At 44.3% G+C, this 18,549-nt stretch overlaps 2 protein-coding genes across 5 annotated transcripts; one reads left to right on the top strand and one right to left on the bottom strand.

Annotated features, from left to right (window-relative positions):
* Nucleotides 1-5,472: 5,472 nt before the first annotated feature.
* Nucleotides 5,473-16,567, top strand: LOC105563193 (zinc finger with UFM1-specific peptidase domain protein-like). 3 transcript variants are annotated; one of them, XM_012014573.1, is made up of 9 exons: nucleotides 5,473-5,661; nucleotides 8,517-8,756; nucleotides 12,604-12,884; nucleotides 12,960-13,263; nucleotides 13,359-13,789; nucleotides 13,874-14,279; nucleotides 14,350-14,477; nucleotides 14,552-14,775; nucleotides 14,837-16,567. In XM_012014573.1, exons 2-9 carry the CDS (start codon nucleotides 8,551-8,553, stop codon nucleotides 14,879-14,881), a joined length of 2,025 nt encoding a protein of 674 aa, XP_011869963.1. In that variant the 5' UTR covers nucleotides 5,473-5,661; nucleotides 8,517-8,550; the 3' UTR covers nucleotides 14,882-16,567. The 3 variants fall into 3 exon arrangements, with proteins under 3 accessions (XP_011869963.1, XP_011869962.1, XP_011869964.1); XM_012014572.1 differs by lacking the exon at nucleotides 5,473-5,661 and having other exon boundaries at nucleotides 8,149-8,756; XM_012014574.1 differs by lacking the exons at nucleotides 5,473-5,661; nucleotides 8,517-8,756 and adding an exon at nucleotides 11,915-12,244.
* A 79-nt stretch (nucleotides 16,568-16,646) lies between these two features.
* On the bottom strand, nucleotides 16,647-17,589 carry LOC105563192 (cytochrome c oxidase copper chaperone). Of its 2 annotated transcripts, XM_012014571.1 has the most exons (3): nucleotides 17,470-17,589; nucleotides 17,272-17,381; nucleotides 16,647-17,020 (listed from the first exon to the last, which is right to left on the bottom strand). In XM_012014571.1, the coding sequence occupies exons 2-3, from the start codon at nucleotides 17,370-17,372 to the stop codon at nucleotides 16,936-16,938; spliced, it is 186 nt and encodes a 61-aa protein (XP_011869961.1). In that variant the 5' UTR covers nucleotides 17,373-17,381; nucleotides 17,470-17,589; the 3' UTR covers nucleotides 16,647-16,935. The 2 variants fall into 2 exon arrangements, with proteins under 2 accessions (XP_011869961.1, XP_011869960.1); XM_012014570.1 differs by having other exon boundaries at nucleotides 17,272-17,586.
* Nucleotides 17,590-18,549: the final 960 nt, after the last annotated feature.

Below are 18,549 nucleotides of genomic sequence, written 5' to 3'. Positions count from 1 at the left end.
TACCTGGTTGGATAGTCGCATATAAATGACGAGAAGAAGGGCGTCACTTATATGCGATTATCCAATCAGGTAGTACTAGAAGGAGACAAGGATTCACCCAAACGCACCTCTCTCTCGGCAACAGCCAGAACTATAGATCACTCATTCCAGTATGTATAGAGTTCACTGGAATGCAGTCCTCCGGCTCTCGAAACGATTAAATTAGCCGCGAGAAAGCGTCGGCCGTCAAACGGAAAGAAATATACCACCGGTGACTTGTTTACCGAAATTATCGGGTTTCAATGACGGCTCTCGGGTCAATCGAGTGGACGTTCGCTCGTGTTTCCGGTGCGTTCTCCCCGAAAGCCTCGAGTCAACCGAAATTCCACCGATCCCCCCGGCGTTATCGCTCGATAGAGACGTTCGAGGAAAGATGCGTCTCAATTATTCGAGCGAGGCTCGAGAAAGAGCGTCTTGCCGAAAGTTCGTTTGCGAATGCCAATTCCGGGGAAACCAGTTTCGCCGATCGCCGAACGGCGAGCGCGATCGGAGTCGTCGCGAGATGCATACCGGTTCAACGTCATCAGACGCGGCACCACGGGGATCTTTATTCCGCGCGGGGAGAACGCCGATTTGCGAAACGAAGTCGGTATTGTGCGCAAAAAAATTGTTTCTTCGATTACTTCAATGAACAAGAATCTCCGTTGGTTTCGCGTAAGCGGGAAGGAAATGTACGAAGCAGCACGTGCGCGCCTCTCGTCAGCGTGTCGCTTTGGAGCGACGTAGTACAAAGTTAGGACAAACTGGAGCAACGTAAAAAAATTATAATGTTTAAAAAGTGGAGGACTAACTTCCCGTACTCTCGTCAGCGTCCAAGTTGCAAAGGCAACTCGTGAGCGACTATTAGGGCGAGTTTCACAAACGTCGGTTAACTGCTAATCGAAGGTTAATCGATTCTCTGTCTCTTCTTAGTTAACAAGATAGAAAAAGATAGGGAGTTGACTGAACTCTACACTGCAAAACATGTCCACTCTAAATTCCGCGAAATTATAACGGGAAAAAAGTGACTTTTTTCCACTTTAAGTAAACGTGAAATTAAAGCGGAATTGCGTATACAGGACATTGTCCTAATAATAATGTCCTGTATAAATAGAAGGGAAATTTGTAATTGTAAAGGCGAATGATGCTCGCAAAAGAAACACATGTATGTGTCATCCGCGGGAGGTAACTCGAATTCATCGCAGTCACATGCGGTACATTTACCGCGATAGTTACCGCGTCGATCCACTCCCATATTGCTCCGCAACAATTAGCGACAAAAATATCAAGCTTAATATTAAACTGTGTAATCGAGATGAAAACCGCCGAGTAACTTAAGCGACTGAGAAACTCTAAGGGCCAGTTTCACAAACGTCGGTTAACTGCTAACCGAAGGTTAACTGATCCTCTGTCTCTTCTTAGAGAACAAGATAGAAAAAGATAGGGCGTTGACTGAACTCTGGTTAACAGTTAACCAACGTTTGTGAAACTGGCCCTAACAGATTGATTGACTAAATAAAACTCAGTTAAAAAATCAGTTGCTATGGTAACTCTTGTCCGCTTTAAATATGTATGACCAAATCCTTTACAATATCCGTTATAATGTCTGTCTTAACAGTATAACCATTACGGTCCTACTTATATAAAGGATTTTATATAATCAATAAAATGTCATATTAAGAATTCCACCAGTCATGCCTAAATCAAACGGACATATGAGAAATCCGTTTTAATATTGAATATCCGTTATAAAATATAACGGAAATATAATTGTCCTTTATATCTAAAACGGATATGTTTTGCGGTGTAGTTAACAGTTAACCGACGTTTGTGAAACTGGCCCTTAGTCAGCCAAGGAGAAGAAAAAGTCAGGATGCTGTCAATTTGATGTCATATTGACCAAATTTATGTCTAATTTTGGTCACTTTGATGCCATATTGACCAAAATTTGACATAAATTTGCTCAATATGACATCAAATTGACATCATCCTGCCTTTCTGTTCTCCTTGGGCAGCTAAGGTGGTTGTTATCTCGCAATCTGTCGAGACAAATTTTTTAAATCCAAAAGTTTTCAGCCCCGGATAGTCGGATCTTTCGACGTCGACTCGGAGCGAAATATTTTAGATTAGATTGCGCGGAGAGAATTTTCTCTTGAAATTTACCATGGCAATCGCGTAGGTAATCGTGGAACGACGTGGCATTTCGAAGAACTTTATGGGAGTTTTTTGAAATTTTACCATACGTTTTACTATAGCAATGTTTACTATAAGTAAAATGTATACTGCGAACAATTACTATTAAAATGTGGTAAACCTTAAAAGAATTCTCATAAAATTCTTCAAAATGCCACGTTGTTCCACGATTACATGACTGTCGGGGTAAATTTTCAGAGAAAATTCTCTCCGTGTACCTCAAGTTGCCTCGACAATGCGATCTTGTTAATTAACGTAATTAGAGAAATAATTTTTTTGCGCATCACATTGGCCTAGATTTGCTCTTAATGTTTTATCTTGTAAAAAATGAAATATTACTGTAATATTAGATATGTGTTTCATTTTCTCGTTATGTCCATTTAGCCCGTCTATTGATTTCCTTTAGATAAGCATTCTCGATGACGTTTCTTTGTAACCGGTGCTCTCTAATACTGAGAACGCAGCCCGGCAATACGGACTTGGCCGGACTCGACTTAACTCGCTCAAGTACTCGGAATGGTTATTAATTATCTTCGTGCAGACGCGCCGGCTAATTGGATGGCATCGTATGCATCTAGCGGGCGAGACGAGCGAGACGTAAATTTTGATTCATCCCGGATCAAATTGCGAAAGTCGTCGTCTGTATACTTTTGCTCGCGAACCAAATAACAAAGTCTAAAGCGACCGTGGCGAGAGGCGTGAAAAAAAATTAAAAGATATAAGAATTAATGTAGAAAGCCAAGGAACATCGCTGGAAATATAACGCGACGCTATAATATAGAGAAAGGCCCCCTATTATGAGATAGGCTCCTAATATGAGACAGCGGAGTTTCTGCTAAATTAATTGGCATCATCTGTTGGTTCCACCACGAATTTATCGCCCTTGTAATCTGTTCCGTGGAAAATTGATTGTTAGCTCGTGTAATCGTTGCGAAAGAAAATTTGTGATTGTATTTGAACGTCGAAAACCTGCTAGTTCATATTAGAATCCTATCTCATAATAGAAGACTTCCCTCTACTGATTATACTATAATATCACTTTCTTTTTGTTAGAAATACTATAACCCAACACTGAGTATTCTATGTGGCAGAAAACTGGATTCAGGCGAATTCCCTTAGAAACATCCATTTGTTGCGCGAGAAAAGAGTGGACGGCTGGCAACGGGCGAGAGGGTAAACGGTTCGTTGAACGTCAGTATCTCGCGACCGTCGTCGACCGACGCTGCATGCGCGATGAGGCGGCGGAGCGGGCGTCGCGGCACCGTGAGAAGTCGAATTCCCCGCGCGCGAACGCGTCGCGGTCGCACGCGCGGAATCCCGATGCATCCCCCGACGCACGGTCGTGCCCGTTTGGCTCGAAACACACGAAGAAACTTAAGCGGCAAGACTTAAGGAGTTCAACCAGTCGGAATTGTCAGCGCTGCTTAAGTTTCAAAATGGCTGCTTACGTTCTCGACAGCGAAGGCCCGAACACACGGAAAAACTGAAGCAGTAAAACTTGAAACTCAAGAGAAATGATCAGTGGCTGTCGAGAACGCGAGCAGCCACTTTGAAACTTGAGCAACGCTGAAAATTCCGATTGGTTGAAATTCTTAAGTTTTAAGTCTCACTGCTTGAGTTTCTTCGTGTGTTTCCAGCCTCATTTCCTTTAAGTCTTAAGTTCCACCGCTTAAGTGTTTACGTGTGCTCGGGCCTTTCGTGTCGCGAAGTCGCGCCGCGGCACTCGCGGCCGCGGGAGATAATGGCGGGCGACGCGCCAACCCATCCGCCCGACGTGCACTGACTAATGCAACGCCGGGAGTAGACACAATCGCGTCGCGTTCCGCTATTTGGATAATGCCGGGCTGCGCCGCGCGGACCTTTTCTTACGCGCCGACTTGTCATTACAAGCTCGAGCATGGAAAGACAATGCGAGGGGGACAATCGGAGGAATTGGAACGCGCGCGTCCCCGGCACCGGGATCGCGCCGGTTGAGATGCGTGCGCGTTGTCCCGTTACGATTCTCCGTAAACGCCAAACCAACGGTTACATGACGCACGAAGTTATAATTTCCTACCCAACGATGTAACTGTCGTGTACGTGTCGTATTACATTTATATCGTTGGGCGGAAAATTAGAATTTTCTACAGTATTTAGAAAGTTCTCCGGAAGAGGAGTATCCCGCATTTTCTCCTGGGCAGAATATGAAGGAATATTGAAGGTTTTGGATTAACCCAAGTCTAAATTCAGTCCCCGCGGTGGAAATATTTTACCAAAAATAAAACTATGCTGAAATGTGTCCGGAGGTCCCTCTCAATTGAATTTCATAATCACTTTATCGATATCTCAGTACAAATTCAGAGATCATGTTGAGACTTTCTCTCGAAAGGCAACACGGTTTATTTTAGATAAACTCAGTAAATTTCATAACGCTTTTATTACTTTCCAACTTTAGCTTCCCTTACATTTCGCATGGTATTACGTCGGATTGTAGGAAAATTATTCATTGTACAGTATCTTTTCACTATAATTACATACGATCGATAGCTTCGCCGGTACCGCGCGTTTTCCATAAACCACCCTCGAGCGGAACGCCAGCCGTTACCGACGGAGTACTCGAGAGCGGGGGTGGGAGAGCGGCGCTGGGAGCGCCGTCGGGGGTGGCGTCGGAGCGGGTCGCGCGACCAGCCGCGGGTGGCAGGTACCCCCCGCCCCCACGCGAGGGGAAGCGAGTCGTCAAATCGTCCGGACGAACGGACGGAACTGCACCTGCGGCGCTCTCTCCGTCGCATGGAGCCGAGCGACGGGGTGGCGCGTTAAACGATCGGCGGTCCCGCTACCGCCGGGGCGAGCGCGCGCGCGGGGGGCCTGCCACGAGGAAAGCGCGAATGATCGATCCGGCAGTTCGGTGAGTGAGCGAGCGAGGAGAGTGAAGCCGCGAGGCCGCGCACCGCGGAAGAGCGCGCCTCCGAGGGTGGATGAGAGGACGCGGGACGGGACGGAAGGACGAGCGCCCGGCCGACGAACGGCTTCCGAGTGCACGCGTACTCGTCGGCGCGAGGGACCCAGAAATGGGTCAACCCAACCCAACGACGGCCGTTTTCTCGCGCGAGTCACTCGGTGGCCTAGTTTTGCCGGGGGCGAGCAAATAAAAAGAGTCGCGTTGCCCCCCCTCTCTGTCTGTCGCCTTTCATCCGCCGCCGCCACCGCCGCCGCCGCCGCCGTCGCGAGACGGCGGCGACGTGTTACATGCGTCTCGTCGTCGTCGTCGTCGTCGTCGTCGTCGTCGTCGTTGATCGCGAGAATCGGTCTTCCGTCTACCGCGGGGAACGAGTTATGGACTGCCTCGGACTTCCTGCTGGCCTTCGGCTGGCGAGAGTCCATCGATTGACTCGCCGCTCCGACGACGTCGCGATACGGCATTAAACGCGGCTTGGATAGCCGTGCCGCCGCGAGGGTGAAATCGCCGAGGTGAGAGAAGCCTTCGAGGTGCAGCGTTTGATTCGAGTGTACGGTGCCTCGTCGGGAGGGTTTTTGGCGTTTTCGGCCGACCCAGTCTCCGACGTTTCGACCGCGCCGCAGCGAGCGCGATTAACAGGAGCCGATCGTGGTCACACCGTGGAACAGATGCTGCGATCGTCCCGACGCGTCTCGGTCCGCGTCAACTGTCACGTTTAAAACGCCGGTCAGGGGAGAAAAGATTATCTCCTTCCGGGAGAGAGTGGCTTCTTCAGAGCAGGAATGATTAATCGCAACTCGCCACGTAATTGCTGCTGCGTCGCCAGCGTATCGCATCGAACTTGGTTTCACGGTCGTCGAAAGGGATGCCCGCCCCCTCCCCCTCCCCCCGTTCGATCGCGCTCCCGAGGGAAAAAGGGAAACGTGGAGAGGATCGAGCGATGTCGCCTCGCTGAAATTTCCCAGGTGTTCGCCCGCGTTCACCACCGCAGACCGTCTCAGAAGAGAAGAAGATTCCGTAGGAAACGAGTGCTTCTGATTGTGCCTCTCGGAGTTGGATCAAGCCTGATCTACAACGTTGCTCTTTCTGGAAACATTCTATTTTGTAGTCGACAAATAATTTGCTTTGAAAAAGTTGCGCTTAAAAAATTCGCGCAAGTTGACAAGTTGAATATTATCAGAGCACTATTGCAATAATTGTTGTACGACAAATCTTTTAAGCGCACTGATTGGCTGCTGAATAGAAAATTTCTAGATACTCGAGAACTTTTTATCCTGCAGCCGATCGACGCGCTTGAAAAATTTGTCGTACAACAAATGTAGTATCAGCCTTACATTGTACATTGTACGACAAATTTGTAAGCGTTTTCATTTGTTTATACAAAATGTTTCTGGATGCAGGGAGCACATTGTAGATTAGGCTTTAAGGCGGAATCAGACTAGCAATCGGTGACTCGGATTGGACTGGCGATTGACGTTTGTCTTCTAGCCAATGAGAGTCGATTAAATCGCTGGCTGCTTTGCTCTCATTGGCTAAAGAACAATCATCAATCGCCAATTCCAATTGAATCAGAGTCAACAATTGCTAGTCTGATTCGGGTCTTTACACCGATAGTGCGTCAAATAGTGCGTGTTGTCCAGTTCGGTCTGACGATTATTTACCGTTCGGTACAATCGAATTGAACTCGATCTTCGAGATTCGCTATTTAGGATGCACGGGGGAAGATTGATCGAGTTTCTGTTATTAATTGAATCAGCTAACTAACGTCGGTCCTTCTGCGAAATTGATTCCGGAATATTCGGAACGGATTACCCGGAAGTTGCGGATTCGCTCGCCGTAAAACGTCCCGAGGTCGCATCGATTATCGGAAGCGGCTAATCGAGATCGCGCGCGTAACGTCGAAATTATCCGTCGTAACGTAAATTGTCGGTGCGTGCTAGCCCACCGTGTCGTAAATGAATCTAGAAATCACGACCCGCGACCTCACCCTCGTTGCGTTGCTCGCCGCTCGATCGCAGCGTGGAGAAGCGTTTCTCAATCCGGAAGCCGTTTCCTATCCAACTTCTCCCTCGCTCTTCCGGCGAAGAAGGGATAAGTAGTTGAAATCAAGCGGTGGAGAAAGTAATTGTGATAAGACAAGTGGCAACAGTTGTTACTTCATTGTTACATAATTATTTCTTAATCGGTATTAATAGACGAAGAGAATTGTCTCCTAAACTTTGTCCTGAAAATCCCGTAATCGTGGGACAATGCGGCATTTTGAAGAATTTTATGAGAGCTTATCGAAATTTTACCATACATTTCACTACCCAGTGAGAAAGGATTCGTCGAAACGATATCGATTCGACATCGATCGACGAATCATTTCTCGCTGGGTAGTGATTATGCTTGTTAGTATACTTTTACGAGTAAAATGTTTGATAAAATTTCAGAAAACTCTCATAAAGTTCTCCAAAGTGCCATGTTGTCCCACGATTATACGATTTTCAGGGTAAATTTTAAGAGAATATTCTCTCCACGTATACACGTTGATATCATGCAAATTAATGCCACTTGAGCCCGGTTTCACCAAACGTTTAACTTTAAATCTTAGTTTAATTCAAGTTTGTCTCTTTCTAAAGTAACAGTTGAAGAGAGACAAAGAACGAATTAAGCTGAGCTTAAAGTTAAACAACGTTGGTGAAGCCGGGTCTTAGGGCCGGTTTCACAAACGTCGGCTAACCGTTAACCAGAGTTCAGTCGACTCCCTACCTTTTTCCGTCTTAGGCCCGGTATTTTGTTTTCTGGTTAACTGTTGACCAGAGGTCAATCAATGCTCTGTCTCTCTTTAGATAATAGTGTAAAGAAAGATAGAGAGTCAACTAACTTGTGGTTAACGGTTGACCAGAAAGTGTAAAACCGGGCCTTATTATTTAAGAAGAGACAGAGAATCAACCAATCTTCGGTTAGCAGTTAACCGACGTTTGTGAAACTGGCCCTTACAGTTACGAGTACATAAATTATATGAAAATATTTTATAAGTGTGTATAAATTAATCGGTACTTTTTTCTACGATCGTAAAGTACGCTGTATGAAATTTATTACACTCCGCGTATCCCTTTCTAAAGTAACAGTTATCAGCGTAATTAATGGAGGGCTTCTGGAGTAAATAACGGTATTTACGTAAGGATTGCGTTATTCGATCCGTCGTTACCATCCCTTCATTATTTACCACGGAAACGTCGAATTAATCCCAGTTAGCCGCGTCGTCGGGTAGCGCGCGCGCGCGCGCGCGATTAGTCGGCTCTAAATTTACGACCGGCCGCCCCGGCGCCGTAAATCCTCGGCGGTTTCCCTTAATGATGTCCGACTGTGTCTTCTGGCGAAGGATCCGGAAGGCCGCTACCTCGGACACCCTGAAAATGGCGTCCTGCAAACCGCCGGAGATGAACTACACGTGCGAGATCTGCGGCCTGGAGGGCTTCAACGACGAGGAGATGCGCTCGCACATGGTGCAGTACCATCTCCAGGGCGCCGCCAACTGCCCGTTCTGCGACCTGGGCGAGATCTCGCCCACGGAGATGCTGGTCCACGTCAACAGCGCTCACTTGGACTACTTGACCCCGAGGTGTGTTAAACGATGTGGATAGAGCCTAGCATAATAGGTCCACTCTCTGTCGGCCCTTTGATCTTTTCGGTCCCGATCACGTGGTATTCCGCCATGGTTTTGGTCCCAGCGGCGCGCGCATGCGCGCGTGTGTATTACATACCATAGACTTCTATGTACTACTGGACTGTTACCGTCTGAAAAGTGAGCCAAGAGTTCCGTCATGTCTTGTTAGGTAAATAAAGTATTGTATGGAACTGCACCCAGATAGCACACATAGTTCTATGAATATTCTTCTGGAATGCAAGTGTTCTTAATTTCAGAATATTCCAATCGAATATTCTATAAATATATATTGATTATTACAATTAGAGATCGTATATTCATAACAAAGAAGAACGTTTTTAGAACATTCGTCGAGAATGTCTGCGGAATATTGGTTCAGGAAAATTTTTTAATATTCATCGAGTTTATTTATTGCTATTAACATTGTTGATTATGTAATACACTTGCCTTATGCAAAAGGCAGTGAAATCTGCGATCGTACCATATATAACCGACGCGTTATATTCGATAGATTGTGCTATTTACATTCGAAACGGATTTGTAGTAGCGCCAGTTGAATGTTCCACGAACATAAGACAAATATGTAAGAATGACCTATGGAATATTCCAAGTATTCTTGAAGAATATTCTTAAAATGTTCAAAGGAACGTCTTGTGCTATCTGGGTAGAAGTCTGTGGTACGCACTCGTCAAAGCTACACTACCGCATACTGATTTCACACTACCCCAAATGCAACTCTTCTCTCATTGGTTTGGCTAAAACAATGGATGCGCAGAAGGGATGGACGCAAAACGAAAGAAATGACGGAGTGGACCTACTTATTGTTAGTTATAGTGTAACTACTCTGTCCATAGTATAACTGTTACACTACGGATGGAGTAGCGCGCAACTCTTTTTAATTGTGCCTCCTACAGGTCACGTTTTTCTGACGTTAGAGGCTGGAAATGTCAATTTCTTTCAACTCATATTACTACGCGTTTTTTTTTTTACTTTTGATTTTACGCGGTAAATATCTCTCCGTTTACGCGGAAAACGAAACGAAAATTAGGGACGAGCAAGAGAAGCGCGCACCATTGTTACACACATTATGGAACACTGACTTTTCTCTTGCTTTTTTTTACACTGACATACTCCATTTACGCGTTCTGAACCGCGTAAAAAAACCACGTGGAACGAATACTTCGCGCAAGTCGAAGGACGAGAGTATCATAAAAAAGTGCGGGATATCAAGGAAATCGATCAAACTTACTGTACTTTTTTTAACACGGAAAGTCTTTTAATTATATTAAAGATTATCGGATTAAAACTTATACTAAATTACTATTAGTACACCGTAGGGAGGCAGCATTTTCCCTAATGCCACTCGAACTGCGATTCTTTCTCTTTCTATTCCGCAACGCGCTTTTTACAACAAGACAGTCGCGACATCCAATCTCCTCTCCTCCGCTTTTATCCGCGATCTTCTTCTAATAATACTTACAAGCGATAATAATAAAACAGATCAGTTATAACGCAAGTAAGAAATTTATATTTCCAAAATTTGGGCACATCAGAATGTTTTATAAGGCTCAACCCAGAGTTGGGAAATGACTCGTTACTTGTAACGAAATTGTAGTTACAGTTACTTTTTTGATAACTCCAACTTAACTTCGTTACTTTTTCTCCGTCTGCAACTGTAACGTGACTCAATCACATTTTTCCGATAACTAATTTTAGTTCTTTAATATACATTTAGTAACTAATTTAATATTACAGTTACACTAATAGTTGCTTTATAAATTTTTTAAACCTCCACAGATTGCACCAGGCCCTGCATTTGCGCAGAAACGCCTTTATCGACACTTTACCATTCAAATGCAGATTTGATATTTTTCTTTTTATTACAAGAAAGTAACCGCAAAGTAACGACTCCTTTTTGAGTAACTGTAACGCGTTACTTTTCAGAATTGGTAACTGTAACTAATTACATTTTTAGCGGAAAAAAACTGTGACTAGATACTCCCAGATAGCACACATAGTTCCATGAATATTCTTCTGGAGTGCAAATATTCTTAATTTCAGAATATTCGAGTCGAATATTCTATAAATATATATTGATTATTACAATTAGAGATCGTATATTCATAACAAAGAAGAACGTTTTTAGAACGTTCGTCGAGAATGCCTTTGGAATATTCGTTGAGAATAATTTTTTAATGTTCACCGAGTTTATGTATTGCACATTGTTTATTACGTAATACACTTACCTTATGCAAAAGGCAGTGAAACCTGTGATCATACCATGTCTAACTGACACGCTATATTCGATAGATTCCCAGTGAGAAATGATTCGTCGATCGACGTCGAAATGACGTCGAATCGACATCGACACTGTCGAATTGACGTCGATTCGACATCATTTCGACATCGATCGACGACTCATTTCTCACTGGGTTATTCACATTCGAAAAAGATTTATAGTAGTGCCAATCTTATGTATAACGAACATAAGATAAATAATTAAGAATGACCTATGGAATGTCCCAGATATTCTTGAGGAATATTCTTAAAATGTTCATAGGAGTGTCTCGTGCTATCTGGGGCTTTTATAAAGTAATTTTCCCGGCCCCGGCTCAGCCACACTAGCATAAAAGGACGTATAATGCGTTTGAGCGACATTGTTTAGTCTATTTAATCCCATCGAGCGTGAATTTCAACTGGAAAACCCTATGTTTAGCCGAGATTTATTGGCACATGTCGCTCTGAATTGCATTTATGACAATTACTTAAATTACACGTGATTCTAAGCGCCGTACACCGTAAAGCAGTGAATATATCCCGAAATAAACGAAATGTCACCACCAATCGATAATCTCTCCAAATTCTCCCGTTGTTTGCATTCACAATTGAAGAGCAAACATTGTCTCGCTAGTTTAATTGCAATCGTCGCCGATTAATATCGTTTATCAATTACTGCCGCTTATCGACGATCATTGCCGTTTTATTGACCGTCGCATCCAAACGTTTTAGCGGCAACATACCGACGCGCAGTAAATCGCTGTCAAAATTGCCGGTAACAAAGTCACCGGCAGCGAATCACCGGTAACGTACCACCTGGCAGTTTCCCGCCACAACGAGCCATGTGACACTGACCGAAGACGGTGTGAAACAAGAAGACACGCTAAATAACCTAACGGTTGACGGCGTTCCCGCAGAGGGAAAATACAAAAAAAGAAGACACTGACCGAACGGACCGAACGATTCAAAGTGTTTTGTCATCACGATTTAAACGGTACCAGTCAACAGCGGACTCGACAACGAAGTACACGCTCGTGCGGGTCGACGGAATCACAAAGTTCGTCGAAGCGGGACAGGACGAGGCGAGACTGGAATTTATTCATGTGGCAACCGGCGAGGAAACGGCGGCGCTTCCCGGGACGCGGGAGGGTTTTGTTGTCCAAAACGTAATGCGTGATTGTGTAATACGGACGCGGCGCCTCAGGGCGACATTCGCACACTTGTTCGCGCCCGTTCGCATAAGTATCGGGCGCGTTCCCATTTCCCCTCAGTACTGCACGCTATTACCGGCATTCGTCTTCTGCGAAAGCCATTTCCTCCAAGTGAAACCGCAGTATCCCTCGCAATAGCACAGCAGTTATTCTTTTATAGACGCAGCCGTCCACACCTTTTCCTTTGATACCGAATGCTCGAGACTATTGGGAGCGTTGCCAGCAGCACTGAGAGGAAATGGGGAGCACGCGTTGTTCTTCGCTACCGTTGCCGCAGCGGCTGGAAATGAGTGCTGACGATTGTATGTTTACAGCACGCCGGAGAATGACATGATGGCGTTCATCGACGACGACTCGCTGATGGACGAGCACAACAGGCGCGACGAGTGCCGGGCGCTCTCGCCGTCCATGTCTCTGCGGCCGCCTCATCTGCAGAATGGCTGGGGCAGCTCTCTGGGACAACGGATCAAGCAACAGCAGCAACAACAGCAGCAACAGCAGCAGCAGCAGTCGTCGAGGAAGCCGGACGTCCAAGTGGCGAATCCCAACGTGAATAATAATAACAACAATAACAACAGCAACAATGCCAATGCAGGTAACGGATGATCAGTATTCAGGCTGTACTCGACGCGAGAACGCGAGTGGAATGAAGGTGGGCCTCTTGTTTCAGTGTTGGAAGGTACGGCGGGTCAAGGTTCGCCGTTGCGTTCAGGCCTAAATCTGCAGCTGCGCTCGCACGCTTCCCCGAAACTTCCAATACAGGAGTGCCCGATGTGCCCCTACAGTTCCGACAGTCCGCTGAGGCTGGAAGAGCATATCAATCGCCAACACTTTGATCTCACCTCGCCGTCCTTCCCGCCGGAGTCACCGCCGTCGCGGGACGAGGTCTTCAACTGCCCCCTTTGCGTTACGTCTTTTCCGAATTCTTCTGACCTTGAGTTACACGTCAATATCGAGCACAAAGATATACTTAGGTACGGCGCGTCTGCTAACTACGATGTTTAAGATAGGTGAATTGATGTCTCGGTTATGCGCAATGAATGTCCAACGATGAATTTATTTTCGTTAGTCCTGCAAACGGAACCAGTTCACAATCCGATACGGCTACTGTCGGTAGCGACTCGACGCCTGCCTGTCCAGTATGTCTTAGTACATTATTTAAAAATAATGACGACCTAATGGCACACATCGAAGAACACTTCAATAAGAAGAGCACGCCGTCGCCCGTTACGCCGGACGTGTCGACCGATCGTCTGCTAGCGAGGGACATAGACAGGAGAGAAAAGGAAGTGAGAAAGCTGCGCGAACAGCGCGAATTCGAGATGCTGAGGGCGCAGTACGGCATGGACAATCAGGGTAACTTTAGAGAACAAAGCGTCACCAATATGCAGCGGGCTGTGTACGCGGGCGAAATGACGGTGGCCGATTTCTTCGAGAGGCAAATCGAGCTGAGAGTCGCCGAGAGCAGCGGCATCGACGACGGCAGCTCTTGTACCCGCGGTAAGCGCGACTTGAAGTATCCTGTGTGCAAAGAGAGTCCGGTCTTATCCAAGAATCGTCCCGGCATTATTTATTCCCTTGCAGGGCTGGTCCCGAAAGTACGAGCCATTAGTCAGGCTTGCAGTAACATAGTGAATACCTGGATGTGTTCCACTGTGGACCATTACGCATCGACGTACGGCGATAAGGGCTGGGGCTGTGGTTACAGAAACATGCAGATGCTAATCTCGTCTCTCTTGCAGCACACAGGATACAACGATTTAGTTTACAAAGCATGGAGTTCCGGGGCCGGCGGAGCCAACAGCTCGACGGAGAACCCCCAGCGCAGCTCCATGCCGTCGATCTCGAGATTACAGAAGATGATCGAATGGGCGTGGGCGCAGGGCTTTGATATTCAGGGCGCGGAGCAGCTCGGCGGTAAACTCGTTAACACTAGGAAGTGGATCGGCGCCACGGAGGTATTCACGCTGCTGTCTAGTTTGAGGATAAAGTAAGTTCCACGATCGCGATCGGTCGCCAAGTCATACGACGCACACTTTTCTCTCCCTGACTTCGTACAGGTGCCAGCTGGTGGACTTTCACAGACCTACCAGCGCGGACGGCGGCCACCCCGAGTTGTTTAATTGGGTCCTGCAATACTTTCAACGATGCGAGGAGTTCAAGCCGCCCCTTTATCTTCAACATCAAGGTGAACATCTTCTTTTCGCGTGTACTTTTCGGAAGTTGAAGCCAGACTAATGCAGTCGACGTTAATACGTTCAGGGCACAGCAGAACGATCATGGGTGTGGAACAGCTGAGGGACGGTTCGATAACCATGCTGGTGCTGGATCCGAGTCATAGCCCGGCGCAAATGGCGTATTTCAATAGCACGAGCAGCGCACCCGGCGCAATGAGGCTCGTGCGGAAGTCCACCGCGGCAATGAAGGCCAGACAGTACCAAGTTGTGGCTGTAACCGGCACCATGGATACAGAAGCGCAGTATCAGGTAATATAGGCGTCCCTAAGTAGCCTCTTTATTTATTAATAGCGCGCTCTTTCTTTTTCAGCAAAGTAAAGTATTACGATCAATGCGAGTTCCTCAAGACAGGTGAGAATTACTGGTCCGAGAAATGATCAAGCCTCGGGCAAAGACTATAGACTACTGCCTCAAACCAATCTTATCCGACATCCTTGAAGTTACGTGACCGCGATGTCCTTATGTTCTTCTATCGCTAGCAGACTTATTCCATTGTAGCATATTATAAATAGTTGCAGATCGTATTATTTAACAATATATTCTTGCATCTCTCTAGCCGTTAACGATGGACTGACTTCTTGAATCGTTGTGCCCGCGCGGAGCCTGTGACGCGGTGAACAATTTTACGGAGCTATTATTTAAATATCAAAAGATGGCTCTTCGCCGCGTCGCTCTGAACGAGTACGTAATTCTTTTGCCGAACGGAGAAAGTCCTTAATCTTAAATAAAAATCCTGTCGTACTACGTGCGCGTAAATTTCTGCGAAGAGAATTATCAGATCGAAACGGGGCGAAAGGCCCCGTGGGAAGATAGCGTTGAAACGAGCGTCATTTCTTGTCCAAAACGTTCTGCTCAATTTTCGTCGCACCGAACAGGCTGTGCTAACCCTTAGTCGACCAATCGTCTTGTACCGATCGGTTGCACCATCGAAAAAGCCGTGGCAGAGCTTGGAAAACGAGACTTTTTCGTAGCTGTGATGCTGTTATCAATACGACGCTAATCACTCATACGTCTGACAAGCACACTCTTGGAAACGCTCCAGAATCAACACGGTGTTCCCAGCACTCGTCTCGTTCTACATCCTACAATCTGTGACAAAGGTTTCCATCAAAGCGTTGTCGACTTTTAGTCAATATAAAAAGTGCCGAGAGCCGTACGGTATATACCCTACGACAAATTTTATATAACAATAACGAAAGATATTCTTTGACGCATTTTGATTGCTAAAACGCTTATATGAAAGAATCTGGAGTGTCTGCAAAAGTGACCAAAAAAAATCGCATTTTCATATAAAATATTATATATATTATATACTATATATACACACAAACACGCATACACACTCACACGGACACACACACACACACATACACATATAGTACACATCTGCACACTCTTCGTTATATCGCATGTCACTTGCCCACACATGAAGTACAACTACTTTCATATTAATTACAAATATTCTATTTAATTATCCAATCGACTCTAGGCTACTTATGTCATAGCTCGTAAGTCCAATGCAATGCTGTGAACGAGAAGATAGATGAAAAAAAAAGAAGTCCATTTAACTTGTTATTTCTATTATACACTTGACGATTATGTGAGTTAGTGAATTCTTATTATTACTCTCTTATCATATTTCATAAATTGTACTGATATATCTAAGATCTATTTATTATAGTTAAAATTATATTTGCGATTATTCTATGAGGACGCGACGCCCCGCGAGAACGTCGCGCCGTTGTTTTATATAGCTTCGGTATTTACGGTGCACCAGTCAAATGTAAGTTTGTCTTTCAGCCCAGTAGGACCACGTTGCAATAACATTGACTGGCTGTAAAAACTGTCGAAGAAAAACGATAAATTACAACTAATAGTACTGGAAATTTCGCCATATACATATATATATATCTCGATTTAAGAATCTGTTCATTATTTGGAGTGTTCAGGGAAACCAAGCTGTGGAATTGTTATGCAAGAGTAAAAACCTTTGCATTAGCCACACATCAAATTAAAATATATGCTTTGTTAGAATTCCCAACATGGCTTTACTCTCCAATTTCTCTTCCCGTTCTAATGGATACAAACGCTGGAAGGGATATTCAGATCGATAAATCGTGTTGAAAAGATGAGTACGATTTTTATTTCTTACGTATAGTTACATCACAATGGACTACCTCACGTTCCCCGATCGTATTCGAAATAAAACCAAGTTGTTCGGAGTAGATCCTTCTGTCACTTCGCAAACATAATACTTTGTTCTTTACAAAACCTATCAACGAAATTATTTACAAAGCATATACATATCAACATGTAAATACGCTTATAACCTGAGACTTCTAAGATCGTTTGCAGAGTACACTCTCTGCGATGTGACTTTGGCGTCGAGATTTAAAACCCTCCTACAGTTTATATATTGAATCCCATTGATCGCATACAAGCCTTGTGCGCTTCTATGAGGTCGCCGCACTTTTCCTCGCCATTTTCTATGATGCTGAAAAAATTATAATTAAAAATTAGACAGCTTTATTGTTGACAATCTTCTGTGTATAGAACAATGCTTTGTATACGAAAGACTAAAGCTTCTTTTGGTTAATGTTAAAACACAGCCCTGAAACAGAATATACGCAACTATCTGAACGGTTGTGTGTATAAGTGTTGAAAAGTTTCGTGTGCACGAGTCACGAGACAGCAGAATTTCTAACCTATAACCGTATATCGGCAGACGTGATTTGTTTTACGCACCATGCGTCTCTGGCCTTCTTAGTTTCAGGACAGGCGCAGCAAGGTTTCAATTTCTTCTTCTCCTCCGGCTTCGCTTCTACTTTCGTCGCAGCGTTACCCATTTTTACTAACTGTAAGAAAAAGGTTTCGGCCTGATATTCCGTAGTATCACGCGATACCCGGGAAAAACTTCAGCCAACGAGCCTCAGGCACACGCACCCCCTGAGAAAATAGGTATCTGTTCTTTTTAGCTGAACCGCCTGCACTAGTTCAGAGTTTGTCTTCTTCCTTCTACCAGAGAGAAACCTGAGAGCGGCTGATTGTGAGAGCGGCCATCCCGGCGTTTTGCCTGTTACCGTTTTCGCTCGACTGATTCCAGCGCTTTACGCCCATTTTCATTTTTGGAACTATATGGCAAAGTCCCAAGGAGAACAGAAAGTCAAAATAATGTCAATTTGCCATCAAATTGACCAAATTTACGTCATTTTTTGGTCATGATTAAAAATCTTAATTTCAGATGACTTAAAAATGACTTTATATTGACTTCTTAAAAAAAAAATTTTTTTCTTAATATTTAGAAAATGTGATACGTTTCTTGACTGTATAAATGCTTATTATTATAAAAATGTATAATATAAAAAGTAGTCATAAAAAGGTCTTGATTTGACTAACAATAATCCCAATATCATCAACAAATTACGCCAAATATAACAATTGGATATTTATATATGTATAACGCGTATCTTTCTTCTACCGTAACCATTCTGTAAATACATCTCATTCGGGTAATAACGTATCGACAGCACCGATGAAAAGAATAGCAACTGTTTAGAAATTTAGATATATACACGTAAATTGTAGTTTAATTTTATAAGTTTAAACAATTTTTATACATATTAAATAGCTAAAACTTATATGTACATATTTAAATCGTAAGAATTATAATATATTAATATATTTCTAATAATTATGAGCAGAATTCCCGCCAAGATTTTTGGTTCTTCTTAGAAAGCTTTATAATATAAAACATTACCGAAGTATTACATTAAGCAATACGATATATAGCAGAAAATTGCATAAACACATCAATAAACGTATTATAATTGGTACAGGGTGAGGCAATAACTTTATCTATTTCGAATATCCCATACAGCACAAAAACCTTTCAGAAATATTTCAGAAATATTTCATGTGATAGATTGAAACGTTTCATAAACATTGCAAAATGTTTCTGCAATAGCTCTGAGACAGCTCTACAACAGTAAAATGTCCGCGATTCTTACACTTGAAAGCTTATAT

This window comes from Vollenhovia emeryi, unplaced genomic scaffold (assembly GCF_000949405.1).
Source record: "Vollenhovia emeryi isolate VEMERY1.0 unplaced genomic scaffold, V.emery_V1.0 DF939179.1, whole genome shotgun sequence".
Lineage (NCBI taxonomy): Eukaryota > Metazoa > Arthropoda > Insecta > Hymenoptera > Formicidae > Vollenhovia > Vollenhovia emeryi.
The sequence above is the reverse complement of the archived record's forward strand: the minus strand, read 5'-3'. Positions and strand labels throughout refer to the sequence as shown.

Coding starts and splice junctions, on each gene's coding strand:
- LOC105563193 (XM_012014572.1), top strand. CDS start 8,488: ATGATGTCCGACTGTGTCTTCTGGCGAAGGATCCGGAAGGCCGCTACC. Junction 13,264..13,358: donor GAGCACAAAGATATACTTAG/GTACGGCGCGTC, acceptor TATTTTCGTTAG/TCCTGCAAACGGAACCAGTT. Junction 14,776..14,836: donor ATACAGAAGCGCAGTATCAG/GTAATATAGGCG, acceptor TTTCTTTTTCAG/CAAAGTAAAGTATTACGATC.
- LOC105563192 (XM_012014571.1), bottom strand. CDS start 17,372: ATGGGTAACGCTGCGACGAAAGTAGAAGCGAAGCCGGAGGAGAAGAAG. Junction 17,021..17,271: donor AAGAAGGCCAGAGACGCATG/GTGCGTAAAACA, acceptor TAATTTTTTCAG/CATCATAGAAAATGGCGAGG.